Raw genomic sequence first — 14,799 nt, 5'->3', positions numbered from 1 at the left:
GAAGATTGACCATAAGAGACCACATTTACCAGGTGTCCGCCCGGTGTCCTGCGCCGAAATTGGTGCGCAAAAGTCACCTGCCAGTATTTTTCCATGGGATACAGAGAGGAAAGCAAGCTTCCACGAACTGCATATCAATGAAGAGATATGTGAAAAAACACCTTGAGGATTGATTCCAAACAACGTTTGCCATGTTTCGGTCGATATTATGGAGTTAATTCGGAAAAAGTTTGACGTTGTAAGTGACTGAATTTTCGGTTTGTTTCGGTAGCCAAATGTGATGTACAAAACGGAGCGATTTCTCCTACACACAGACGCTTTCAGGAAAAACTGCGCATTTGGTATGTAACTGAGAGTCTCCTCATTGAAAACATCCGAAGCTCTTCAAAGGTAAATGATTTTATTTATTTGGTTATCTGGTTTTTGTGAAAATGTTGCGTGCTAAATGCTACTCAAAATGCTAAGCTAGCTTAGCATACTCTTACACAAATTAGTGAATTGCTATGGTTCAAAAGCATATTTTGAAAATCTGAGATGACAGTGTTGTTAAGAAAAGGCTAAGCTTGAGAGCAGGCGCATTATTTTCATTTTATTTGCGATTTTCAGAAATCGTTAACGTTGCGTTATGCTAATGAGCCTGAGGCTTTAGTCACGATCCCGGATCCGGGATGGGGAGTTTCAACAGGTTAATGAATTGTGGGCCCTGTGGCCCCTTAATGAGTTGTGGTCTCCCATTAAAATGCCCGCCCTCTGACAACAGCTTCAGAACGTGTTCATGTTCGGACAACCTTAAAGTCTAACTCTACTATTTACAGTCTGCCATCTCTCCTTATTCTCTGTTGTTACCACACACACGCGCGCGCTCTCACGTCTCCTCGAATCCTCCCTCCCCTCCAGGAGATGATTGAAGAGCTTCAGAAGAGGTGTATTAATATGGAGTATCCTCTACTGGCCGAGTACGACTTCCGCAACGACACGGTGAACCCTGACATCAACATGGACCTGAAGGCCACAGCTGTACTCAGGCCTTACCAGGAGAAGAGCCTCCGCAAGATGTTTGGTAACGGCCGAGCCCGTTCTGGAGTCATCGTACTGCCTTGTGGTAAGAGGGAGGGGGAGAGGGAGGGGGAGAGGGGGAGATGTTTGGTAACGGCCGAGCCCGCTCCGGAGTCATCGTACTGCCTTGTGGTAAGAGGGAGGGGGGAGAGGGAGGGGGAGAGAGGGTGGGAGATGTTTGGTAACGGCCGAGCCCACTCCGGAGTCATCGTACTGCCTTGTGGTAAGAGGGAGGGGTGGAAGAGATGGAGGGAGGGGGAGGGAGGGAGGGGGAGAGAGAGAGAGAGGGGGAGGGGGAGAGAGAGGGAGAGGGGGGAGAGAGGGGGAGAGATGGAGGGGGAGGGAGGGAGGGGGAGAGAGAGAGGGGAGGGGGAGAGGGTGGGAGATGTTTGGTAACGGCCGAGCCCGCTCTGGAGTCATCGTGCTGCATTGTGGTAAGAGGGAGGGGGAGAGGGAGGGGGGAGGGAGAGGGGGAGAGATGGAGGGGGAGGGAGGGGGAGAGAGAGGGAGGGAGAGAGGGAGAGAGAGAGGGGAGAGGGAGGGTGGGAGATGTTTGGTAACAGCCGAGCCCACTCGGGAGTCATCGTGCTACCTTGTGGTAAATCAAATCAAATCAAATTTTATTTGTCACATACACATTAGCAGATGTTAATGCGAGTGTAGCGAAATGCTTGTGCTTCTAGTTCCGACAATGCAGTAATAACCAACAAGTAATCTAACTAACAATTCATAAACTACTGTCTTATACACAGTGTAAGGGGATAAAGAATATGTACATAAGGATATATGAATGAGTGATGGTACAGAGCAGCATAGGCAAGATACAGTCGATGATATAGAGTACAGTATATAAGGTAGCATTGTTTAAAGTGGATAGTGATATATTTACATAATTTCCCATCAATTCCCATTATTAAAGTGGCTGGAGTTGAGTCAGTGTGTTGGCAGCAGCCACTCAATGTTAGTGGTGGCTGTTTAACAGTCTGATGGCCTTGAGATAGAAGCTGTTTTCAGTCTCTCGGTCCCAGCTTTGATGCACCTGTACTGACCTCGCCTTCTGGATGATAGCGGGGTGAACAGGCAGTGGCTCGGGTGGGTGTTGTCCTTGATAATCTTTATGGCCTTCCTGTAACATCGGGTGGTGTAGGTGTCCTGGAGGGCAGGTAGTTTGCCCCGGTGATGCGTTGTGCAGACCTCACTACCCTCTGGAGAGCCTTACGGTTGAGGGCGGAGCAGTTGCCGTACCAGGCAGTGATACAGCCCGCCAGGATGCTCTCGATTGTGCATCTGTAGAAGTTTGTGAGTGCTTTTGGTGACAAGCCGAATTTCTTCAGCCTCCTGAGGTTGAAGAGGCACTGCTGAGCCTTCTTCACGATGCTGTCTGTGTGAGTGGACCAATTCAGTTTGTCTGTGATGTGTATGCCGAGGAACTTACAACTTGCTACTCTCTCCACTACTGTTCCATCGATGTGGATAGGGGGTGTTCCCTCTGCTGTTTCCTGAAGTCCACAATCATCTCCTTAGTTTTGTTGACGTTGAGTGTGAGGTTATTTTCCTGACACCACACTCCGAGGGCCCTCACCTCCTCCCTGTAGGCCGTCTCGTCGTTGTTGGTAATCAAGCCTACCACTGTTGTGTCGTCCGCAAACTTGATGATTGAATTGGAGGCGTGTGTGGCCACGCAGTCGTGGGTGAACAGGGAGTACAGGAGAGGGCTCAGAACGCACCCTTGTGTGGCCCCAGTGTTGAGGATCAGCGGGGAGGAGATGTTGTTACCTACCCTCACCACCTGGGGGCGGCCCGTCAGGAAGTCCAGTACCCAGTTGCACAGGGCGGGGTCGAGACCCAGGGTCTCGAGCTTGATGACGAGCTTGGAGGGTACTATGGTGTTGAATGCCGAGCTGTAGTCGATGAACAGCATTCTCACATAGGTATTCCTCTTGTCCAGATGGGTTAGGGCAGTGTGCAGTGTGGTTGAGATTGCATCGTCTGTGGACCTATTTGGGAGGTAAGCAAATTGGAGTGGGTCTAGGGTGTCAGGTAGGGTGGAGGTGATATGATCCTTGACTAGTCTCTCAAAGCACTTCATGATGACGGAAGTGAGTGCTACGGGGCGGTAGTCGTTTAGCTCAGTTACCTTAGCTTTCTTGGGAACAGGAATAATGGTGGCCCTCTTGAAGCATGTGGGAACAGCAGACTGGTATAGGGATTGATTGAATATGTCCGTAAACACACCAGCCAGCTGGTCTGCGCATGCTCTGAGGGCGCGGCTGGGGATGCCGTCTGGGCCTGCAGCCTTGCGAGGGTTAACACGTTTAAATGTTTTACTCACCTCGGCTGCAGTGAAGGAGAGTCCGCATGTTTCCGTTGCAGGCCGTGTCAGTGGCACTGTATTGTCCTCAAAGCGGGAAAAAGATATTTAGCCTGCCTGGGAGCAAGACATCCTGGTCCGTGACTGGGCTGGATTTCTTCCTGTAGTCCGTGATTGACTGTAGACCCTGCCACATGCCTCTTGTGTCTGAGCCGTTGAATTGAGATTCTACTTTGTCTCTGTACTGACGCTTAGCTTGTTTGATAGCCTTACGGAGGGAATAGCTGCACTGTTTGTATTCAGTCATGTTACCAGACACCTTGCCCTGATTGAAAGCAGTGGTTCGCGCTTTCAGTTTCACGCGAATGCTGCCATCAATCCACGGTTTCTGGTTAGGGAATGTTTTAATCGTTGCTATGGGAACGACATCTTCAACGCACATTCTAATGAACTCGCACACCGAATCAGCGTATTCGTCAATGTTGTTGTCTGACGCAATACGAAACATGTCCCAGTCCACGTGATGGAAGCAGTCTTGGAGTGTGGAGTCAGCTTGGTCGGACCAGCGTTGGACAGACCTCAGCGTGGGAGCTTCTTTTTTAGTTTTTGTCTGTAGGCAGGGATCAGCAAAATGGAGTCGTGGTCAGCTTTTCTGAAAGGGGGGCGGGGCAGGGCCTTATATGCGTCGCGGAAGTTAGAGTAACAGTGATCCAAGGTTTTTTCGCCCCTGGTTGCGCAATCGATATGCTGATAAAATTTAGGGAGTCTTGTTTTCAGATTAGCCTTGTTAAAATCCCCAGTAACAATGAATGCAGCCTCCGGATAAATGGTTTCCAGTTTGCAAAGAGTTAAATAAAGTTCGTTCAGAGCCATCGATGTGTCTGCTTGGGGGGGGATATATACGGCTGTGATTATAATCGAAGAGAATTCTCTTGGTAGGTAATGCGGTCTACATTTGATTGTGAGGAATTCTAAATCAGGTGAACAGAAGGATTTGAGTTCCTGTATGTTTCTTTCATCGCACCATGCCTCGTTAGCCATAAGGCATACGCCCCACCCCTCTTCTTACCAGAAAGGTGTTTGTTTCTGTCGGCGCGATGTGTGGAGAAACCCGTTGGCTGCACCGCTTCGGATAGCGTCTCTCCAGTGAGCCATGTTTCCGTGAAGCACAGAACGTTACAGTCTCTGATGTTCCTCTGGAATGCTACCCTTGCTCGGATTTCATCAACCTTGTTGTCAAGAGACTGGACATTGGCAAGAAGAATGCTAGGAAGTGGGGCACGATGTGCCTGTCTCCGGAGTCTGACCAGAAGACCGCCTCGTTTCCCTCTTTTTCGGAGTCGTTTTTTGGGGTCGCTGCATGCGATCCATTCCGTTGTCCTGTTTGTAAGGCAGAACACAGGATCCGCGTCGCGAAAAACATATTCTTGGTCGTACTGATGGTGAGTTGACGCTGATCTTATATACAGTAGTTCTTCTCGACTGTATGTAATGAAACCTAAGATGACCTGGGGTACTAATGTAAGAAATAACACGTAAAAAAAACAAAAAACTGCATAGTTTCCTAGGAACGCGAAGCGAGGCGGCCATCTCTGTCGGCGCCGGAAGTACAAGAGGGAGGGGGAGATAGAGGGGTGGGGGGGCGAGAGTGGTGGAGGAGAGAGAGAGTGGGAGGCAGAGAAATGGAGGAGAGAGAGAGTGGGAGGGAGAGAGCGAGAGAGTGGTGGAGGAGAGGGGGAGAGATTGGGAGATGGTGGGAGAAGAGGTGGTAGGAAGGTGAGATTCTTGTCTGTGCGTTGTTCGTGTTACCTGTTTTGTAATTATGTTTAGTTTATTTATTAAATGATTCGCTCCCTGAACTTGCTTCCCAGAGCACACGTTACAACCCCTCTGTGTAAAGGTGCGACTGTCACGAACACGTACATGTTGGTTGTTTTGACTCATCTGAAGGTCCCACGGTACCAGTTGAAAAAATATATATATATACTGTTTATGGAGACGATTTAGTGACAAACCAATACAGGGGTTAAATTAAAAAAACAATACAGGGGTTAAATACATTCCTGAGATTTGGCAACAGAGGAGCCCGTTCCGGCGTCGGTGTGACCAGGGGGCGTCGGTGTGACCAGGGGGTCGGTGTGACCAGGGGGCGGGTGTGACCAGGAGGCGTCGGTGTGACCAGGGGGCGTCGGTGTGACCAGTAGGTGTCGGTGTGACCAAAAGGGGTCGGCGTCGGTGTGACCAAAAGGGGTCGGCGTCGATGTGACCAGGGGGCGTCGGTGTGACCAGGAGGCGTCGGTGTGACCAGGGGGCGTCGGTGTGACCAGGAGGCGTCAGTGTGACCAGGGGTTGTCGGTGTGACCAGGTGGCGACAGTGTGACCAGGGGGCGTCGGTCTGACCAGGGGGCGTCGGTCTGACGAGGGGGCACCGGTCTGACCAGGGGGCGTCGGTCTGACCAGGGGGCGTCGGTGTGACCAGGAGGCGTCGGTGTGACCAGGGGGCGTCGGTGTGACCAGGGGGCGTCGGTGTGACCAGGAGGCGTCGGTGTGACCAGGAGGCGTCGGTGTGACCAGGAGGCGTCGGTGTGACCAGGAGGCGTCGGTGTGACCAGGGGGCGTCGGTGTGACCAGGGGGCGTCGGTGTGACCAGGGGGCGTCGGTGTGTCCAGGGGGCGTCGGTGTGACCAGGGTTCGTCGGTGTGACCAGGGTTCGTCGGTGTGGCCAGGGGCGTCGGTCTGGCCAGGGGCGTCGGTGTGACCAGGAGGCGTCGGTCTGACCTGGGGGGTTAATGACTTCTGGAGACGGGCCAATGAGTCGTTGAGCTCTGCACGAGAACTAACATGCCTTCTGTGGATGTCCCGGACAGTCTTAGAGATTTCCAGAAAGCCTTAATGACCATCCGTATCAAGTGGGCTTTCTCTAAACCTCTTACTCACAGAACATGCCTCTCTGAATTCTTAGAAACCCTAAGAGCCTTGGAAAGGTTAGGCCTTTAATTAGACGTTAAGTACCATATTTGGGGATTCTGGTTCCTGACTGACATTTTTGGTGTACGAAATGCTCTCTTATCGTTGTAAGGGGTCCTGCGGTCTTGTCGTGCGAGAATGCCCAGTTTCTGAGCTTTCTGCTCCAAATCCTCCCAGCAGAAGAGCCCGTTCCGGAGTCATTGTGATTGGCTTAATTCCTCCTCCGTCCGTTCCTCCCCTCCTTTAGAAAAAGGTCAAAGGTAATCGACGAGAGGAGGCAAGGAAAGGAAACGTGGATCAAATGCACTTGTATGAAATTACTCCTTGTCCATGAGCGTGTCATCAGGTTAAATTTAGTTTACAGAGGAGAAATCCCCAAATATATGTGGAAAGTGGTAAAAATAAAATGTTCTAGTTGTCAGTTCGACCAGGGGGCGTCGGTGTGTCCAGGGGGCGTCGGTGTGTCCAGGAGGCGTCGGTGTGACCAGAGGGCGTCGGTGTGACCAGAGGGCGTCGGTGTGACCAGAGGGCGTCGGTGTGACCAGGGGGCGTCGGTGTGACCAGGGGGCGTCGGTGTGACCAGGGGCGTCGGTGTGACCAGGGGGCGTCGGTGTGACCAGGGGGCGTCCCGGTGTGACCAGGGGGCGTCGGTGTGACCAGGGGGCGCGGTGTGACCAGGGGGCGTCGGGGTGGCCAGGGGGCGTCGGTGTGACCAGGGGCGTCGGTGTGACCAGGGGGCGTCGGTGTGACCAGGGGGCGTCGGTGTGTCCAGGGGGCGTAGGTGTGTCCAGGGGGCGTAGGTGTGTCCAGGGGGCGTAGGTGTGTCCAGGGGCGTCGGTGTGACCAGGGGGCGTCGGTGTGACCAGGGGGCGTCGGTTTGACCAGGGGCGTCGGTGTGTCCAGGGGGGCGTCGGTTTGACCAGGGGGCGTCGGTGTGTCCAGGGGGCGTCGGTGTGTCCAGGGGGCGTCGGTGTGTCCAGGGGGTCGGTGTGACCAGGGGGCGTCGGTTTGACCAGGGGGCGTCGGTTTGACCAGGGGGCGTCGGTGTGTCCAGGGGGCGTCGGTGTGTCCAGGGGGCGTCGGTGTGTCCAGGGGGCGTCGGTGTGTCCAGGGGCGTCGGTGTGGCCAGGGGGCGCGGTGTGGCCAGGGGCGTCGGTGTGGCCAGGGGCCGTCGGTGTGACCAGGGGCCGTCGGTGTGACCAGTGGGCGTCGGTGTGACCAGGAGGTGTCGGCGTTGGTGTGACCAGGGTGCGTCGGTGTGACCAGGGGGCGTCGGTGTGACCAGGGGGCGTCGGTGTGACCAGGGGCCGTCGGTGTGACCAGGAGGCGCGGTGTGGCCAGGGGGTGTTTGGTGTGACCAGGAGGTGTCGGTGTGACCAAAAGGGGTCGGTGTGACCAGGGGGCGTCGGTGTGACCAGGTGGCGTCGGTGTGTCCAGGGGTGTCGGTCTGACCAGGGGGCGTCGGTGTGACCAGGGGGCGTCGGTGTGACCAGGAGGTGTCGGCGTCGGTGTGACCAGGGGGCGTCAGTGTGACCAGGAGGCGTCGGTGTTGGTGTGACCAGGGGCGCGGTGTGACCAGGGGGCGTCGGTGTGACCAGGAGGCGTCGGTGTGGCCAGGGGGTGTTTGGTGTGACCAGGAGGTGTCGGTGTGACCAAAAGGGGCCGGTGTGACCAGGGGGCGTCGGTGTGACCAGGTGGCGTCGGTGTGTCCAGTGGGCGTCGGTCTGACCAGGGGGCGTCGGTGTGACCAGGGGGCGTCGGTGTGACCAGGAGGCGTCGGCGTTGTTGTGACCAGGGGCGTCGGTGTGACCAGGGGGTGTCGGTGTGACCAGGGGGCGCGGTGTGACCAGGGGCGTCGGTGTGACCAGGGGCGTCGGTGTGACCAGGGGCGTCGGTGTGACCAGGGGCGTCGGTCTGACCAGGGGGCGTCGGTCTGACCAGGGGGCGTCGGTGTCTCCAGGGGGCGCGGTGTGTTCAGGGGGCGTCGGTGTGGCCAGGGGTGTTTGGTGTGACCAGGAGGTGTCGGTGTGACCCAAAAGGGGTCGGTGTGACCAGGGGGCGTCGGTGTGACCTGGAGGGTTAATGACTTCTGGAGACGGGCCAATGAGTCGTTGAGCTCTGCACGAGAACTAACATGTCTTCTGTGGATGTTCCGGACAGTCTTAGAGATTTCCAGAAAGCCTTAATGACCATCCGTATCAAGTGGGCTTTCTCTAAACCTCTTACTCACAGAACATGCCTCTCTGAATTCTTAGAAACCCAAAGAGCCTTGGAAAGGTTAGGCCTTTAATTAGACGTTAAGTACCATATTTGTGGATTCTGGTTCCCGACTGACATTTTGGTGTACGAAACGCTCTCTTAAGGGGTCCTGCGGTCTTGTCGTGCGAGAATGCCCAGTCTCTGAGCTTTCTGCTCCAAATCCTCCCAGCAGAAGAGGCCGCTCCGGAGTCATTGTGATTGGCTTAATTCCTCCTCTCCTCCGTCCGTTCCTCCCCTCCTTTAGAAAAAGGTCAAAGGTAATCGACGAGAGGAGGCAAGGAGAGGAAACGTGGATCAAATGCACTTGTATGAAATGACTCCTTGTCCATGAGCGTGTCATCAGGTTAAATTTAGTTTACAGAGGAGAAATCCCCAAATATATGTGGAAAGTGGTAAAAATAAAATGTTCTAGTTGTCAGTTCGACCAGGGGCGTCGGTGTGGCCAGGGGGTCGGTGTGGCCAGGGGGCGTCGGTGTGACCAGGAGGGGCCGGTGTGACCAGTGGGCGTCGGTGTGTCCAGGGGGCGCGGTGTGTCCAGGGGCGTCGGTGTGACCAGGAGGCGTCGGTGTGACCAGGGAGCGTCGGTGTGACCCGGAGGCGTCGGTGGACCAGTTGGCGTCGGTGGACCAGTTGGCGCGGTGTGTCCAGGGGGCGTCGGTGTGTCCAGGGGGCGTCGGTGTGACCAGGGGGCGTCGGTGTGACCCGGAGGCGTCGGTGTGACCCGGAGGCGTCGGTGTGACCAAAAGGGGTCGGCGTCGGTGTGACCAAAAGGGGTCGGCGTCAGTGTGACCAGGAGGCGCGATGTGACCAGGAGGCGTCGGTGTGACCAGGAGGCGTCGGTGTGACCAGGAGGCGCGGTGTGACCAGGGGGCGTCGGTGTGACCAGGGGGCGTCGGTGTGATCAGGCGGCGTCGGTTTGACCAGGGGGCGTCGGTGTGACCAGGAGGCGTCGGCATCGGTGTGTCCAGGGGGGCGTCGGTTTGTCCAGGGGGCGTCGGTGTGACCAGGGGGCGTCAGTGTGACCAGGAGGCGTCGGTCTGACCTAGAGGGTTAGTGACTTCTGGAGACGGGCCAATGAGTCGTTGAGCTCTGCACGAGAACTAACATGTCTTCTGTGGATGTCCCGGACAGTCTTAGAGATTTCTAGAAAGCCTTAATGACCATCCGTATCAAGTGGGCTTTCTTTCTAAGAGCCTGGGAAAGGTTAGGCCTTTAATTAGACGTTAATTACCATATTTGGGGATTCTGGTTCCCGACTGACATTTTTGGTGTACGAAACGCTCTCTTATCGTTGTAAGGGGTCCTGCGGTCTTGTCGTGCGAGAATGCCCAGTCTCTGAGCTTTCTGCTCCAAATCCTCCCAGCAGAAGAGGCCGCCCGGAGTCATTGTGATTGGCTTAATTCCTCCTCTCCTCTGTCCGTTCCTCCCTCCTTTAGAAAAAGGTCAAAGGTAATCGACGAGAGGAGGCAAGGAGAGGAAACGTGGATCAAATGCACTTGTATGAAATGACTCCTTGTCCATGAGCATGTCATCAGGTTAAATTTAGTTTACAGAGGAGGAATCCCCAAATATATGTGGAAAGTGGTAAAAATAAAATGTTCTAGTTGTCAGTTCGACCAGGGGGCGTCGGTGTGGCCAGGGGGCGTCGGTGTGGCCAGGGGGCGTCGGTGTGTCCAGGGGCGCGGTGTGACCAGGAGGCGTCGGTGTGACCAGGGGGCGTCGGTGTGACCAAAAGGGGTCGGTGTGGCCAGGGGGCGTCGGGGTGTGGCCAGGGGGCGCGGTGTGGCCAGGGGGCGTCGGTGTGACCAGGGGCGTCGGTGTGGCCAGGGGGCGTCGGTCTGACCTGGAGGGTTAATGACTTCTGGAGACGGGCCAATGAGTCGTTGAGCTCTGAAGTTGAAACGGGTCTGGACATGTTGTAGTGATGTCTCCTGTCCATGGACTTATTGGAGAAAACTGTCTGTCTGCTGGTATATGAATTAGTGCCGGTATTGTTACTGTATTTCAAGCGTTGTTACTGTATTTAAAGCGTTGTTACTGTATTTCAAGCGTTGTTACTGTATTTAAATCGTTGTTACTGTATTTAAAGCGTTGTTACTGTATTTAAATCATTGTTACTGTATTTCAAGCGTTGTTACTGTATTTCAAGCGTTGTTACTGTATTTAAAGCGTTGTTACTGTATTTAAAGCGTTGTTACTGTATTTAAAGCGTTGTTACTGTATTTAAATCGTTGTTACTGTATTTAAAGCGTTGTTACTGTATTTAAATCATTGTTACTGTATTTAAATCGTTTTTACTGTATTTAAATCGTTGTTACTGTATTTAAATCGTTGTTACTGTATTTAAATCGTTGTTACTGTATTTAAATCATTGTTACTGTATTTCAAGCGTTGTTACTGTATTTCAAGCGGTGTTACTGTATTTAAAGCGTTGTTACTGTATTTAAATCGTTTTACTGTATTTAAATCGTTGTTACTGTATTTAAATCGTTGTTACTGTATTCAAAGCGTTGTTACTGTATTTAAATCATTGTTACTGTATTTAAAGCGTTGTTACTGTATTTAAATCATTGTTACTGTATTTTAATCATTGTTACTGTATTTAAAGCGTTGTTACTGTATTTTAATCATTGTTACTGCATTTTAATCATTGTTACTGTATTTTAATCATTGTTACTGTATTTAAAGCGTTGTTACTGTATTTTAATCATTGTTACTGTATTTTAATCATTGTTACTGTATTTTAATCGTTGTTACTGTATTTAAAGCGTTGTTACTGTATTTAAAGCGTTGTTACTGTATTTAAAGCGTTTCAGTCATTTCAAGCCCCTTTGCCCCACTTTTGTTGAATAGAAGAAACTAATTAAAAAAATGTTTTAATAATATTTGTAATCAAATCATATTTTATTTGTCACATACATAGATGTTAATGCGAGTGTTGCGAAATGCTTGTGCTTCTAGTTCCGACAATGCAGTAATAACCAACAAGTAATCTAACTAACAATTCCTAAACTACTGTCTTATACACAGTGTAAGGGGATAAAGAATATGTACATAAAGATATATGAATGAGTGATGGTGCAGAGCAGCATAGGCAAGATACAGTAGATGGTATCGAGTACAGTATATACATATGAGATGAGTATGTAAACAAAGTGGCATAGTTAAAGTGGCTAGTGATACATGTATTACATAAGGATGCAGTAGATGATAGAGTACAGTATATACGTATACATATGAGATGAGTAATGTAGGGTATGTAAACATTATATGAAGTGACATTGTTTAAAGTGGCTCGTGACATCAAGATGGCCAGATGTAGTACCATGTGCTTGAGCTTGTGTCCTTACTGTCCTTCACCCTAACTGACCACACCTCAGCAATGTATAACGATTTCTACCATAAAGAGGAGATTGTAAACTCTTCTTGGAGTATGGACCAGCACTAGGTATTGTCTAAGTCCCTCTCATTATTAAATAACCACTGTTGGGTCTGTCTATTTAGGCAGAAATCTACATTTTTGTTGTAACGTTCAAGGTTTTGAATCGAGCTTGCGCTCCTATACCCCTGATGGGCAGGTATATTCAGTTTATTTATTTTTTATAAAATATATTTTGTTGAAGGAAGAGAAACTCTGATGTGATATGTTGTTACCACAAGGTGTTGTCTGAACATCGTATGGAGTTTTCATCAAGAGATGAGAACGACACGGTTTAATATAGGGTTTAATATGGGTGGATAGTTGATACACTGAGTGATGGGGTTTAATATGGGTGGATAGTTGATACTCTGAGTGATGGGGTTTAATATGGGTGGATAGTTTATACACTGAGTGATGGGGTTTAATATGGGTGGATAGTTTATACACTGAGTGATGGGGTTTAATATGGGGTTTAATATGGGTGGATAGTTGATACACTGAGTGATGGGTTTAATATGGGGTTTAATATGGGTGGATAGTTTATACACTGAGTGATGGGGTTTAATATGGGTGGATAGTTGATACTCTGAGTGATGGGGTTTAATATGGGTGGATAGTTGATACACTGAGTGATGGGTTAATATGGGTGGATAGTTGATACACTGAGTGATGGGGTTTAATATGGGGTTTAATATGGGTGGATAGTTGATACACTGAGTGATGGGGTTTAATATGGGTGGATAGTTGATACTCTGAGTGATGGGGTTTAATATGGGGTTTAATATGGGTGGATAGTTGATACTCTGAGTGATGGGGTTTAATATGGGTGGATAGTTGATACACTGAGTGATGGGGTTTAATATGGGTGGATAGTTGATACTCTGAGTGATGGGGTTTAATATAGGTGGATAGTTGATACTCTGAGTGATGGGGTTTAATATGGGTGGATAGTTGATACACTGAGTGATGGGTTAATATGGGTGGATAGATGATACTCTGAGTGATGGGGTTTAATATGGGGTTTAATATGGGGTTTAATATGGGTGGATAGTTGATACTCTGAGTGATGGGTTAATATGGGTGGATAGTTGATACTCTGAGTGATGGGGTTTAATATGGGGTTTAATATGGGGTTTAATATGGGTGGATAGTTGATACACTGAGTGATGGGGTTTAATATGGGTGGATAGTTTATACACTGAGTGATGGGGTTTAATATGGGTGGATAGTTGATACTCTGAGTGATGGGGTTTAATATGGGTGGATAGTTGATACACTGAGTGATGGGTTAATATGGGTGGATAGATGATACTCTGAGTGATGGGTTAATATGGGTGGATAGTTGATACTCTGAGTGATGGGGTTTAATATGGGTGGATAGTTGATACTCTGAGTGATGGGGTTTAATATGGGTGGATAGTTGATACTCTGAGTGATGGGGTTTAATATGGGTGGATAGTTTATACACTGAGTGATGGGGTTTAATATGGGTGGATAGTTGATACTCTGAGTGGTGGTGTTTAATATGGGTGGATAGTTGATACTCTGAGTGATGGGGTTTAATATGGGTGGATAGTTTATACTCTGAGTGATGGGGTTTAATATGGGTTTAATATGGGCGGATAGTTGATACTCTGAGTGATGGGGTTTAATATGGGGTTTAATATGGGTGGATAGTTGATACTCTGAGTGATGGGGTTTAATATGGGTGGATAGTTGATACACTGAGTGATGGGGTTTAATATGGGTGGATAGTTGATACTCTGAGTGATGGGGTTTAATATGGGTGGATAGTTGATACACTGAGTGATGGGGTTTAATATGGGGTTTAATATGGGTGGATAGTTGATACACTGAGTGATGGGTTTAATATGGGGTTTAATATGGGTGGATAGTTTATACACTGAGTGATGGGGTTTAATATGGGTGGATAGTTGATACTCTGAGTGATGGGGTTTAATATGGGTGGATAGTTGATACTCTGAGTGATGGGGTTTAATATGGGTGGATAGTTGATACACTGAGTGATGGGGTTTAATATGGGTGGATAGTTGATACACTGAGTGATGGGGTTTAATATGGGTGGATAGTTGATACACTGAGTGATGGGTTAATATGGGTGGATAGTTGATACACTGAGTGATGGGGTTTAATATGGGTGGATAGTTGATACTCTGAGTGATGGGGTTTAATATGGGTGGATAGTTGATACTCTGAGTGATGGGGTTTAATATGGGTGGATAGTTGATACACTGAGTGATGGGTTAATATGGGTGGATAGTTGATACTCGGAGTGATGGGGTTTAATATGGGTGGATAGTTGATACTCTGAGTGATGGGGTTTAATATGGGGTTTAATATGGGGTTTAATATGGGTGGATAGTTGATACTCTGAGTGATGGGGTTTAATATGGGTTTAATATGGGTGGATAGTTGATACTCTGAGTGATGGGGTTTAATATGGGGTTTAATATGGGTGGATAGTTGATACTCTGAGTGATGGGGTTTAATATGGGTGGATAGTTGATACTCTGAGTGATGGGGTTTAATATGGGTGGATAGTTGATACTCTGAGTGATGGGGTTTAATATGGGTGGATAGTTTATACACTGAGTGATGGGGTTTAATATGGGTGGATAGTTGATACACTGAGTGATGGGTTTAATATGGGGTTTAATATGGGTGGATAGTTTATACACTGAGTGATGGGGTTTAATATGGGTGGATAGTTGATACTCTGAGTGATGGGGTTTAATATGGGTGGATAGTTGATACTCTGAGTGAT

At 49.8% G+C, this 14,799-nt stretch overlaps 1 protein-coding gene across 1 annotated transcript in view; it reads left to right on the top strand.

Moving 5' to 3' along the window:
- The window catches only part of LOC135543107 (general transcription and DNA repair factor IIH helicase subunit XPB-like), a 93,000-nt gene that overhangs the window by 20,652 nt on the left and 57,549 nt on the right, over nt 1–14,799 (top strand). Inside the window, exon 7 of the mRNA XM_064970182.1 lies at nt 898–1,105. Within this exon, the coding sequence (XP_064826254.1) occupies nt 898–1,105 (208 nt within the window). The remainder of the gene's footprint in view (nt 1–897; nt 1,106–14,799) is intronic.

This window comes from Oncorhynchus masou, chromosome 7 (assembly GCF_036934945.1).
Source record: "Oncorhynchus masou masou isolate Uvic2021 chromosome 7, UVic_Omas_1.1, whole genome shotgun sequence".
In the NCBI taxonomy this organism is placed as follows: Eukaryota; Metazoa; Chordata; class Actinopteri; order Salmoniformes; family Salmonidae; genus Oncorhynchus; species Oncorhynchus masou.
Note: the sequence above shows the minus strand (reverse complement) of the source record. Positions and strands in the feature narration are given on the sequence as shown.